The sequence below is a fragment of the Syngnathus floridae genome, chromosome 12 (genome assembly GCF_059516105.1).
Source record: "Syngnathus floridae isolate MCC-2025c chromosome 12, RoL_Sflo_1.0, whole genome shotgun sequence".
Classification (NCBI taxonomy): Eukaryota; Metazoa; Chordata; class Actinopteri; order Syngnathiformes; family Syngnathidae; genus Syngnathus; species Syngnathus floridae.
In genome coordinates, this window is record NC_142424.1 from 8,972,590 (window position 1) to 8,987,173 (window position 14,584).

At 39.0% G+C, this 14,584-nt stretch overlaps 1 protein-coding gene across 2 annotated transcripts in view; it reads right to left on the reverse strand.

Annotated features, from left to right (window-relative positions):
* whrna (whirlin a) overlaps nt 1-9,463 on the reverse strand; it is a 72,139-nt gene extending 62,676 nt beyond the window's left edge. For both annotated transcript variants that reach the window (XM_088392404.1, XM_088392403.1), the window contains exon 1: nt 8,101-9,463. In XM_088392404.1, coding sequence (XP_088248530.1) covers nt 8,101-8,844 — 744 coding nt within the window. In that variant the 5' untranslated portion in view covers nt 8,845-9,463. The remainder of the gene's footprint in view (nt 1-8,100) is intronic.
* Nucleotides 9,464-14,584: the final 5,121 nt, after the last annotated feature.

The window sequence follows — 14,584 nt, forward strand, 5'->3', positions numbered from 1 at the left end:
TTTACATCTGCAGAATTCTAACACATGGAAAGATGTGACTGATGTCTACTGGATTTTGACAGATCTTACATGTGGACAGATGGAAAAAGTCTAACTCAACTCCCCTTTGCTCGCCCTTCTACACATCTTTCTCATTTCATTGTTTCCACTTGCTTGCTTCATCACTACAATCCGGCGTTAATACAATCCCTTCTCAAGTTGAAACAAGCCACAGATGAAATTGTTATTTCCTTTCACCCTGGAGTCAACTATCTTTCCACATCTACTATTAATTCTTTACGGAAGCCATTTTGTCCTAAATTCTAATCTCGGCAAAATCAGCAGCTTATCTCTAGCCTGGTGATATCAGATGTGAAATAATGATTCTAAAATTCCTGGTGCCGACATCAACCAATCAACAAAGAGCTTTGACGAGCGATTGTCTGAAATTGGACATGTTAGCGATAGTAGCTGCAGGTTCCCCCCCGTATACTGAAGGCCGCATGAGGGCAAATGATGTGATGCCTTCCATACTGTCCTTCACTCTTCAATCCTCCTAAGACCCTGGACTCATCCTGTTCTCACAGGATAATTACCTCTGTGTGGCAGGGCCGGCAGGATCAACCACAAATGCCATCATTTAAAAAACCCTGCACCGTACTGCACCATCCTCATTTGTCATTCCTCACTTAAGTTAAAAATATTTCAATTCTCATTATGACAGAGGTTAACTTAATTCTGTCTTTATAATGGTCGATAATGTTGTAATGGTTCACCCGAGTTTTATGTAAGCAGCATGACTTCAGTTCCAACTAAATGACCGTATGAATGATGATCTGTTCTTAAATTTACCCTGTGATTGATTGCTGTCTTGTCCAGGGCGCAGTCTGCCCTTTGCCCTGAATTCAGTACTGGGATAGACTCTACCTCAACATAACCCTGAAGATGAGACATGGTGCATAAAAATTGAAAGATGGATGTGTGTCAACATTTTAACCGCGGGAAAACAAGGCTAGTCTTGAATAAAAACTAAAGTAGCAGTTAGCCATGAAAGTAATTAGATAAACCAAAGAGACAGTCAACATATTACATAACAAGGATAGCCGAGAGGTTAAGGTGTTGTGTATATATAGGTGGATATAATTCCTTCAGGGTTTGTATCCCACTGCTGGTAACAATCTGTGTGGCAGCCATTAGCTTTCTTATTCTTTCTCTTATAAAGGTCCAGCAAGGAAAGTTTGGCCTTCCCTGATTGTGTGGGAAACAAACAAAAAACAAAATCCAATCTACACAGATCCCGGTAAGATTAAAATGTCTCTTGTTTCTTTGAATGCTCCTGAAGACGCCGATAGTCAAATGAATATTTTAAGGAAAATATGCCATAAAAGTGACACACACCGCAGTAAAACTCGTCGCAAGCCTTTTTCTAAGAATCACAAACTACTCAGTTAGGGCTGGGCAATAAATTCAATATCAATATACATTGCAATAGACACCTGGTCAATATAAATGGAAATTGTGCTCAATGTAATATCGATTTAAAAGCACCCGAGAGGAAATTTGGAGGCATAACAGGCTTTACGACCGGAAATTTTGAATGGTATAATTTCTTTTGATAGCTTTTCTGTCTTTAATTTTCATCTTTAAACAATAATTATTTTTCCCTGGTTTGAAAAAGGCACAAAAACAAATGGACCAATATGAAATATCTACATTGCCCAGTATATTTTACATCTGGGTTTTCATGACCGCTTGATGGCGCCATAGAGCTAATGAAGCACCATGACACTTCGAACCATGTGGGGGGAGGGGCACAGGCTCATGGCTCTCTGATCTAAACTTTTTTACCAGCAGCAAAGCGGTATAAATATGTTGGAAAACGAGTTCCTCTGCTGCTACAGAATGTCATGAATAGGATGTTAACGATTACACATGATGGAGTGAGATTCGCTCCGAACGAGAGATATTACCCTAACCTCAGAGTCATCGTCAGATGATTGACAGCGATGCCATAGGCTTAATTTGTAGTCATTATAATGCCCCCAAAATTAAAAAGTTTTTAATTTATCATGTATGGTGTCTCCTAACTCACCTTGCGATTGTCACCAGCTCATAATTAAACCTGTGAAACAGGGAGAGCAACAGACCAGACTATTGGAACAATGAATGTTTAAAATCCTCATTAATATTCAAAGCACACTAGCTACAGTCTCATAATTGGGTGATGTTTAGGATGAGAAATATCCATCAAACGCAATTTATCCAGTAATCCTCTCTGAGGTCAGGGCAAGTTTCCTCTATCAATCTTCATTTAGTGACATATAGTCACTGAAAAGAAACCATTATTTAACAACATTTTCACAATGTCAAGTTAATTTCCACCTCGGTATTTGATACAGACTTTTTAGAATTATGAATCAAAAAGTCAATAATTGATGCCAGACAAAGGTGTTACATACGACAAAACCAAGGTTGAGAATAGCAATAGCTGTCATAGAAAAACTAATAACATACCAGTTAATGACAAATGGCTGCATGATGGTGATGTACAGAATTATTGGATAAATAATTGAGAGACTATTTATTTAAAACATAACCTCTCCTCCCTTGAAGTATAAATACACTGAAGTAGATTGATTCTCATTGATTTTCTTTCCATTGTATTCCACTTACCCTTTACCACTCAACAGCACCTCCACCTTTAATTTGGCAATTAGAAATGTTGTCAACTGTCACTGGTAATTGCAGATGTTATAAAAAAATGAATGCATTCAGCCTTGCAATGAAATGATTGCCTATAAAAGGTATTTCCAGAGATGGACGGATAGATGGACAGACGGACGGGAGGACGGGCGGACCGACCGACCGACAGACAGACAGACAGACAGACAGACAGACAGACAGACAGACAGAGAGAGAGAGAGAGATAGATAGCTAGATAGATAGCTAGATAGATAGATAGATAGATAGATAGATAGATAGATAGATAGATAGATAGATAGATAGATAGATAGATAGATAGATAGATAGATAGATAGATAGATAGATAGATAGATAGATAGATAGATAGATAGATAGATAGATAAAGTAGCGATGATATACTCTAGATTCTCTGTGACCCCGAATGGATGATGTATGAATGGGTCCATTGGTTCAAATAATTTATACGAGGCACATTTTGCTCCCATTTTTCATCAAGTATGTAATGCCCTCCACAGGCAAACGAGTGACTCGTATCTCTCGGACTCGGGTCACCAATTTGATTCTGTCTGTAGTGACTATGTCACCTTTAATGAAATGATCCATGCATTTGGCATGTGAGGCATTCTGGATGTTGGGACTTGTTTAAAGGACTTGATAATTGAACAGGTGGGGCGTGAACCGGTCACAATTAAAGAGCAATGAAAATGTGCAGCTGGTTCATGCAGATAACTGCCACAGATGATTTGAGGGAATTATTTGAATGGGAGGAAATTAGTCAAGTTTGAAGATCTGCTTATTTTTCTCACAGAAGTCCGAATACATTTGAGCATTTTGGTAAAGCGCTTTCCAAATGTTTGTTTCACCATCTTGTGCCACGTCCTAATTTTTCCCTCTGAGATTATTGCAGTCCAACAGGATTGAAGATTATTGTGTCTACTCTTCACACATTTGATCTGCAGGAGCAAAGAAGCCACAAAATAGTGTGATTAGAAACAACCTTCAGATTGAAAGTATGAATTTTTCAATATTTACCGCATGAGCATAAAGGAAGTACAGAGGCTACACCATAAACTGCAATCCACTCACGAGCAAAACGATTGAAAGCGAGTGCTGGAATTAGCTCAAAAATTGCATGCTTTAATAATTCTGGGGGGAGAGAAGAGTTTTATCTTCGTCTAAGACAAAGATAACCTTTGCCAAAGTGACGGAAAAGGCTACATTTTCATGGGCAGAAAGTCTGCTCATAATCCAAAACATCAGCTCATCTGTGAAACGTAGCGGAGGTAATGTCACAGCTTGGGCTTGCATGGCTTGCTCTAGGACAGGTTCATTAATCTTCATTGATGAACAAAATGATGGTTGCAATGAAAGGAAAACTCAAAATAAAGTACGAATTGAAAGAAAAATGCAAGCAAACAGACTGAAAAACCTTCATTGAGGCGGCAAGGTAATGGCCCACAGCAAAATGGTTAAACAACAAATGACTTCATCAGCAGAAATAAGTGGAATGCATAAGACTGTCCAATTCCATTTTGACACTTAAAGCCTTTAGAGCTTGCATTTCATCCAAGAGGAGACTGAAGAGAGTAAGCCCAAAAACAAAAAACTGAAAGATTGTGTTGAAAGCCTGGGAAAGTGACACAAAAGAAGCATACATTTGTTTTTTCAATTAATTTTGCCCGGGTGTACTGTATGTCTCTGTCGTACTAAATCAAGTAAATGTAAATGAGTAAATGTTAAAATGGCACAATGAAATGCTAAACAAGGAGTCACAATAACTATAATTTGGCAAGGCTGACTAAATGATTGTTCATTTTCCTGATTCATTCATCAATTACATTTATCTAAATACATCTGGGGGGTTTTCGACTGATGTTCCTCCAATACCGCTCACTATAATGAACTGTCTCACAAAAAATATCTGGTGTGACAAATGTGATCATACCAATGGAATGACAAAAGCAATAGCATCGCTTTACAGTTGTTAATTTTAATAGCGTAACAGCATCAAAAATAAAGATTGTTAATAGACTTGTTGAATCAGCAACACAAGCGTCTCAGCCCATTTAGTCATTTAAGTATTTTCTCTCCTACTTGTTTAATTTGAGAAGGGTGTCATAGTTATGCTCTTCGGGTTTAATAATAATAAACTCCTGTGTGATGTTTCAATTCAGTCTACAGTGGGGGGAAAAAAGTATTTAGTCAGGCACCAATTGAGATGCCTGGATTTTTTTTTCCATTTCGTCACTCATAGTTGAAGTGTACACACACACACACACACACACACACACGCATATATATATATATATATATATATATATATATATATATATATATATATATATATATAAATATATATATAAATGAGACTTTAGTTCAACATAAAGAGATGGAATCAGGCAATCCTGGTGTCCCAATGGCATACATCCACTGAGCATCTTAACCAAATGTGGCATTATCTCTGGCAAATAAGCCTGTAGCTAAAATCCATATTCAGACTTGTTGATTAGTTACTGTAGTCGGTGAAAAAACATGAACATGGATGATTTTCAACGAGAAGCAGGTTGCTTTGCCCTTGGTGTTGTTTTCTGTACTAGCAGGGTCCAAAGACAACTTCTTTTACTACTTGCATTGCTAGCTTTAACTTTTAATCACAGGGAAACTGAAGAAAGAACAAAAACAGCCCATCCGTATAATTCGTCATTTATTTATTAATGATTTAGCGTTTTTACGGTGTATATTATTACATTTTCAACTAGATGCACTGGCTCAATAATTATAATTTAAAAACAATTACACGTACACACTCTAACACCACCTCAGCCATTTTTTGTCTTCAAAGGAATGCAAGGATATTTTCTTTTGATTTTTCCACATTTTCTGTGGACTTCTACATTACAAATTATATTTTGTTTTAACTACTACTTATTAAGATAGGTGCAAGGAAAGGAAAGTATGAGATAATAGCTGAGGTTTGTCATAAATTATTCCAAATCTTGAAGAAAAAAAACCCCATGAACTTCAAGAACAACACGAATATCATTTGGCATTCTATTGCTCACTACTGAGTCCAATGTGCACAATTCTTAGACAAACATGTTGCACTAGAAACCAAATATGCCTTGGTTTTCTGTTGACTGTTAAAGTACAAAGAGAGTAGCTATAATCTCTCGAAGCCACATAATCTTGTTTCTCACACAAACAAGCGTTAGTATGATGTTATAAAGCAGTCTACCTGATTATAAACCTGCAGGGTATTATCATGATGTCATCTGCAACAAGATTGACAGAGTTGAGAGTAATGGACCTGCTTGGAGTCAAAGTTTAAGAGGTTAAAATGCCTACTGTCGCAAATGTCGGTAATGATGTTTTGTTTAAACAGAGAAAGAATTAAAAAAAAAAGTTGAGAAATAATCCTAGTTCTGCAGACTGATTTTATCTCTGGCAGTGTCTCTCTTTTGGCTGGCTGCCACACTGGCCACACAAATAAAAGCAGTAAGAACATAACAATGGTAGCATACTGTACTTTTAGAGCAATTGACTAACCACAGTTGAGACTGTGTTGTAAAATATGCAGCAGCAAAGCAAATCCTGGCATAAATAGAAGGCCTCTGAAGTACCAGGTAAAGTTAGCAATATGTGGGAGTTGAATGTTTCATGTCGACACATTTTACATAATCGGTGATGAGGATTGGCAGAAAAATGGGACTTGAAAAATTGCATGACAGGATTATTTATAGATATACAGTACGTATAATGTGCTACGCATCTCCTCGTATCTTTTTCTGTCTCTGACACATCTGAGAAATAAAATGCTTTTTGGAGACCTCGTTTTCTCCAAAAGTAAGCATTTATAGCTGCTGTAATCAATTGTCTCGGGACCAAAGATGAGAAACCATTTTTGCAAATGTGATGAAAATGCATGGATGGAACAGAACGAGTCCAGTCAATTTTCTTATATTAGTCTGCTGACTTGTGCAGTACGAAATCAACTTTATCACAGGTGCACAGGCACTGAAAGCATTAGTCTCGTGCATTGAAATGTAAGAAACCACTCTCATTATTATTCCATGCAGTTCTTACCAATGAAAACCAGAGTACAACATGAAACATTTGAAGGTAAAAAATTATCCATGCATATGACTCATTGATTGTGAAATGATTAGAAAACTAAAATCTGCTAGCATTAGAGCAAATGCTGCAAGGACAGGAATGCTCCACTTTGCATTTTTTAACAAACTATCCCTCATTGTACAACTTTAGTCCAATATGAATGCTTCAACAATTTTAGGAACAACTATGCGCCTTTTACTGCCTGACCTTTCAAAGTGTGCAACTTCTGCTTGCCAAGTTCAGGCCCCTTTGGAAATTCACAGTTGACATTTGCATGGGGCGAAGTGCCGCTGAAAAATTGAAACCTTAAAATCCTCGATGAATGCCTAACACATAGCGCCCCTAGCCAATGTGGTGCCCTAGGCGAGAGTTTAAACGGTGTACCCCTTCAATGACAATTTGCATATGCTTACTAAAGAAGTCCTACCATTCTCTTTAATTCCTTAAATAACATCACACAATAGAAAATATAGAATGGAATATCTTTCAGAATTCCATGACTGGTTCAAACAAATCATGCTGTTGCGGACATTTTGTCACTTTCAATTGAAACTGACATGCAGTTGCGCGAGGCTCAGGTAATGACCACTCACTGCTAACCTGTTTTCAGTTTGGTCATGTGACCATCTCTTGCCCATAGTCTGGTGGAATAGGCTACAGTTCAACCATAATCTTAATGAGAAGAAGCATTATAGAAAAGGGATGAAAGGAAAATCCAAGCTAACAAGTGGCCGGAGTCTTTAAGAATTCATATTATGAGACTATTTATCACATCTTGAAATAAATATAAAACAATACTGTAAAGGTGATAATAATAACAGCCAATTGTGTTAAAGAAAGAAAGCAGGCATAGGAACAGATACCGAGTTCAGTACTTAGTACACCTAAAGCCAAGTTATTGACATTGGCTCCTTCTAAATCAATCAACACTGCACACAAATCATCATCTCATTTACTAATGGGTTGTCACGGATAAATAGGCAAATGGTTTGGACCTAAATCGTCACAGACTATATTGCGAGCACTGTAAGCGATGGATGAAAGGCCACAAACCAGCTTTCCTCCATACAAACATCCAAGCAAGCACATGTTTATATCACTACCATTTGCATTCAACTTTGTATGTTGTATGACATCACTCGCCAAACAACAATCGCAACCTAAACCTAATTAATTAGCTTCAACATATTAATTGGCCTTATTGTGTCATTTTGTCAGCTTTATGAACTCATTCAAGCCCTGTTAGAGAGAATGTGCATTTAAAAGTGCTGCCACTGAGATTCGTTAAAGAAAGAAAGCAATTACCTTGACTGCTTCAGCATGGGAAACGTTGTCAAAGACTTTATCGTTGACTTTCATGATCTGGTCCCCAATGCGGAGACCCTCTTTCTCCGCAAGGCTGCCCGGTTCCACTAGGGACACGTAAATACCCACTCCATGCTCCGAACCACCACGGATACTGAAACCCAGGCCCTCGTTACTCTTGTGCCGCTTCATTGTGACCTGCCGCAGCTCGCCCGGTGGCTCGTGGATAAAGTTCCTGCCCAGGAGCGGCACTAGGGGAGCTGTCCCGTCGCTGCTAGTGCTGAAGCTATCAGGCGATCCGCGTAACGCCACCTGGAACTCGGCTGGATTGTCCTGGGAAAAGTGAGCCGGGGGAATCGGGCTGGCGTTGGGGAAGTGGCCCGGCGGGGGCTCGGTGGTACCGTTGCTTGCAACTAAATCCGATTTCAGGTAGAGGCCCTCCGAGGTGTATTGCTCGAAAAGCAGCTGGTCAGAGCGGGGGATGACAAGCCGCAGCATGGGGAGAAGTTGTCGCTTGCTGGGCGCGTTGAGGATGACGTTCAGTGTCTGCACCAAGTCGTACACGTTACGCTTGGAGTGGTAGACATTGAGGCAGTGGATGAACTGCTCTCTCTCGAAGTCGTTCAGCAGCAGGTTGAGCGCGTTGTGAAGCTTCTTCACGTTGGCGGAGAGCGTTCGCGCACTCGAGGCCACCGAGTTGGCCGAGGAGCTGAGCGACACGCGCTCCAGGTCGGTGGTGCTCATCCCGGCCGTGGTGCCACACCAGGTGCACGTTAGAGCGCAGGCGTTACTGGATCCTGCCTCGGGATTACGCCGGCGCTTGGCATCGTGGGCGCAGGGAGGACGAGGCGCAGTCCGGCTAGAGCCACGTCTTCAAATCAAACTGCAATTCCCGAGGGGAAGGACGAACTTAACGAGCTCGCCAAGCAACAACCTTGCACAAAGTTCGCCCCCTCGGTGTCATTAGCCGCCGTCTTGTTTTCCAGAGGGTCAGGTGGCCAGCGAGTCGCTGCTTCTCTGGTGTCCGCCTCTTCGTAGACAACACCTGCTTCCAAGCGGAACGAACACCCAGAGCCACTAAACCGCCGACCAACTTGACTGGTGGCTTCTTTTATGGACGGGGTGGGGGTGCTGCAAAAAGTTCCAGCTTCCGTGTATTACTCCGTTTGTTGTAATTAGTTCCAAACAATGTCAAGATGGCAAAAAATAACTATCCGTCATGACTTCCCCACCAAAAATGAAGCGTGTAGGCAACAATTGCCGGTTGAAGTGAGCTGCAGTTTGCTGCCTCTGCTTCCCACGCGTTACTACAGCGACCGAGTGGAGAGTGTGCCGGTGACGGTGAATAGCTGCCTGCTCCCAAGTCTCCGACTCTTCTATGAGGAAATGACGTAGTTTTTGGCTCTATTGGATTATTTATAGCCCACAGCGCACGCGCACGAATGACGGTCGCAAGATAAGCTATAAAGGACTCAATTAGGAGAACCATTTCTAATATTAGCTCCTGTCTGAGCCGCTTCATTAGCGTTACACAATGCATCTTGAGATTATTTGCGCACTTGTGTTTACTATTGATTGGACCTGCTAGCGTGTGAATAACAATAATTTGGTGTTTTTTTAAATTGAGAATAAAAAAAAGGTTCAGATTGTGGGGGATCATTGTCTCTTTTTAGTTTTAAAGCAGATGTAGCAAAGTCCACACCTAAGAACAGGGATAGGATTCTGTAAATAGAAGAAGCATTTTTTTTTCAGGGGGCTACATAATACTACGCACTTTTTAACCAATGTATGATAATACCGAAACTCCATATTTTAATAATATTGAGGTTCTATATTTGTCTTGCATGTCATTCAAAATTCACACAAAATCATTAGGTCTATTCACATTGTTTTTTTTCTGTGCTCTCCAAACATAACAAATTTTTATTGGTCCTGAGCCAGCATAGGTATACTTTGAACATTATTATAGAGTGACAGAGAAAAATTTGTCCTCTCAGACTCATGATCAGGTTGATGAAACAAAAATGACACGCACGCACACACGCACACACTGATGACGCAGCATCAGAAAACATGTATAATCAGAAGCACTCAAGTCATTAATTACAAGTGTGACAGCTTCTCTCTGAGGCTTATGATACCACTTGATAGATATCCCATTACTTTATATGAGGCAGGGGTATCATTCTATTGGTAGGAGACGGGTTTATGAAGACTACGTGTGCTGCACATTGCACTACCAATGTATTTTTTCAAAGTGTGGAGTTTTTACAAACCATAGCTGAGTAAAGCAGTTCGCTGAGCAATAAATATCATCAGTGTTGTTTTTATGATTGATAACCCAGCCACTTGAACTCATCACCACATTGCAGCTTTAGGCTAAAGCTTGATAAATAATCTCTTAAAGACTCAGACAGTAACTCAACTTGTGAAAGGCACACAATGTAAAGAGACCAAAAACTGCAGAAAACATTCAGTGAAAGATGAACCATCTAAGGAATGCAGATCAGATTCAATGTATTGATGGCATCAAATTGATTTTCTGGAGTTTTAAATAAGTAGCTGATCCAAATTGAGGATAAATTTTTCTTTTCTTTCTATTCACTTGTTCGTGTACGTATGTTCTTTTGTGTGGTTTTTAGTTTGTATAGACTTTTAGCTTGTATTTTTTTTATTTTAGCAGATGCATTGATCGGTTGGCACTTTTAATTTCGTTGTACATGTGACAATGACAATAAAGATCTATTCTATTCTATTCTGTCAATTGAGACACCAACCAAGGTTTTAAAGAGATTACAATCCAGTGCCTAGGAAAAGTAAAGTGCTGCTAATGCGACTACTAAAATATAATCCATATATATATATATATATATATATATATATATATGTGTGTGTGTGTGTGTGTGTGTGTGTGTGTGTGTGTGTGTGTGTGTGTGTGTGTGTGTGTGTGTGTGTGTGTGTGTGTGAGTGGGTGTGTATATACATAACACACACACACAAATAGTGGCTGAGGTGTATGGTGTCAAAAGACAGAGCACATAAGGTTAAAGCTGAGTTGAGTGGAATCAACACATTATCGGACTCTACCTTCAGAGATGCAAGTGACACAGCAGAATTATAAGCAAGGCAATGCAGGCCTCCCGGGCAGCCAAGATAAAGCTAAGTGCATTTTCACAAAAAATGGTGTACCTACAGTATTTCCAAAGAAGGCTTATCAGTTAATGTAATCATGTTTTCCGTTTTCGTTTCTCATTTCCAAGACATCCGTGCTGTCTCTTTTCCTGTTTATGGTGGCTAATAAATAAATACTCACTGATGGCAATTTTTGCCAATCCAGAGAAAAGTGAGATTTTGTTTTTCCAAATTAAGTGAATCTCATAGTTTTCTTTGAAATTGCTTTCAAGTTATTACAGAAGAAGGCAGCTGACAGTTGCGTGTCGAGCAATCGATAATGTTTTAAGTATTGTTTTTCCAAATGTAGGCGGTTTGATGTCACTCATTGTCTTTGTGTAAACTGAATGTCATCAACAGTGCCGTTTTGTGCGTGGTTGTCTGTTGTTATCATATCATTTGATGGCCATCATGAGTGCCAACAAAACTGCCACATAGTGCTGCCCCCTTAATTGTAACAACAATATGACAACTGCATAAGAGGGACATGCATTTGTTGCTCTGTGAGTGTGAAATGGTTTCATCCTGAAAATTACAATTGCTACTTTTGTGTTGAATTTATTTCCATCTCTCAGTCATTTGCATTGCAGTAGCAATTGCATGCTATTAGAGATTAGAAAAGGTTGGACTATATTTGAAATTATATTCCAAAAACAACTCATTTTGTACTGTCCTGGAGCTGTTCGATATTTCCAAGTCACTTTAGTTCAAGAAAATTGTTTTGCATAAGAGGATACCTCCTCCCAACTTAATTAAAACATTTCATGTGAAGCTGTAATCATTCTGAACGCTTAACAAGGCTTATAGCATTCATCTAATAGGCTTAACTGTGTATGACTGAATGCTTAACTGAGTCATCAGTATTCCACAAATGGAAGCTCAATGGTCCATAAACAGGTGAGCTGTTAGTCATGTTTACAAGTCAAATGTAAAATATTCTTGCACCCACAGCAGGTTGAATGTGTTAAACATTATTCTTAAGTAACAAGCCCGCAGATAATGGGAGCTTCATTTCGCACTACTAGTTGTTTCACATCATGGGATTGAACCGGTGGTTTTGCTTTGTCATCCAATGATCACGCTAGTATTTATAGTACTGTATATTACATTGAAATAATTAGAATTATTAATACTCTATGGTGGGGTTAAAACAAAAACATCGACAAAAAACTACACTTTCTTGTGTTTGTACTTGTTCTAAAGCACGGGTGACAAACACAAGGCCCGGGGGCCAGATACGGCCCACCACATCATTTTATGTGGGCCGCGAAGACAAATTGTGCATCAAATTTGTGTGTCATTACTAGAATTGCAAATTGTCTTCACTTTTAGTAATATCTTTTTTTTTTAAATATTTGACCAGCTTTTACTCGTCTGATTTAAAAATGAGTTATTTGTCAGTTTGTTTTGTAGCTTTTACTGTATATAATAGAAGGTGCTCATACAATTATTTGGGTTGACAGTCATAATGGTCCTCCGAAAGAAGCTATGACTACAATGCGGCCCGTGAAAAAATAACTTTGACACCCCTGTCTAAAGAGTAAGCCAACCACATAAGTGTGTGTGTGTTCTTACTAGCACAGCACAGAGAGGACTGTCATAACGTTTTAGTTTCCTATGCAAACATACACTCTCTCAGACCCAAACACACACACACACACACACTATCTTTGCAACCAGATGCAGACTCTCTAGGGACAGGTACCAATCATGAATCACTCCGCTGTTTAGTGTGTGTTAAAAGCACATTTTTACATCACTGGCCCCCAAGCTCTGCAAAATGACCTGCACTACATTTCTCACCGTGGTCATTAAGCTGAGAAAGGACCACTTTTTATAGTATTACCACTCTCTGGTTAGAGCAGATTCTGAAAATTAAATTGAAATAATTTTAAAAAGACATATATTTTTAGGACGTTTTTTTTTTATTTATACACACACACGCAATTATCTTTTTTGATACCTTCTGCTCTTGTTTAAGCACTTCTCCCCCTTCCAACAGGCAGTAAAAAAAATGCATCTAAGTTTTTGCTCAAATGTAAATCACTCATCTTTATCTTCAGATGAGATGTTTGTTTATTCCCAGCATTTTAAAGTACTTCTATTTTCGATTTAGGAAGTAACATTTTATGCACCTTTTAACATTTTGACCACCAATTGCTATTATTTACTTATCTGTATTGAGGGGGTATATTAAAGTGACCTTTTTATTTTTTATTTTTAATGAAAAGTACTGCCTTGTAAGTGATTATGGCTGGTAGACTCATCTGTCACTACTAAATCCTTAATTCCATGTCTGTTCTTTTAATCCCTCACATGGAAGACAACAGTGTTGCAGTTGGCATTTTGCTGACTGATAACATCTCATGACACGGTCTGGTGCATGCCATCCTCTCTGCTGCTTCTTTGATAGATTCAGCTCTCAGCGAACATGCTCTTGCTTTGCCATTTGCATTCCTGTGCTGAGGACATGAATTAATGTACAAAAGTGCTTGATTTTTGAGGTAACACTTAACCTACTAAAAATGTTATTGAAAATTAGTAGGAAACCATTCAAAAGGATTGGACAAGGGTGTCACACTAGTATAGTGGCAGAAAAAAAACGCTCTTTCCCATTTTACTATTTTATTGTTCCGTTCATCAAATGGGCATATTCACAGCCCTTTTTTTTTGCTCCAATTTGTTGGACACAGCATACGGATAGCTGCAGGGTTCTCGAAGAAAATCCCTCTAGACTCCTCCTGGGAAACAATTAGTTTCTGAAAACTTATTTTTTGTTTCCATCTGTGGGAGAGGTGCAGCTTTAAGCCTCGGGCAAAATCTGCCAGCCTAACCACAGACCATCATAGCACTTCCAACAGAGTATCCCACGGGTCATCAATAGCATAAACCTGAGAACTATGCCAAGCTAATTATGCGCAGACCATGTGAACGTGTTGGCTTAGATTTGCCACCTACGATGGAAATACTGTAAATCCCACACGGCCGGAAATAACGATACAACAAAAACAACTTCAGTGCTATTTGGACCAGCATTCCAAATAACGCATGCAATGAAAGCAAAAGGCCCTTTTCGACTGTTTGAATGAACAAACAGAACACTGACTTGTTCATCTTTTCTTTTTCAACATTTCTTGAATAAAACAAAAGCATACAAATAAATATAATCTAAATGGCATTGTTAATCATTGTTTTACATCATTTATTAAAACGGGATATAATAGTAGCTCATCATTTTTCATGCTGTAAATGATTTGCAATTCCAGTCTTGTCTGGACCAGGTCTAGTATCCATCCAGCTAATTCTGTCTGTC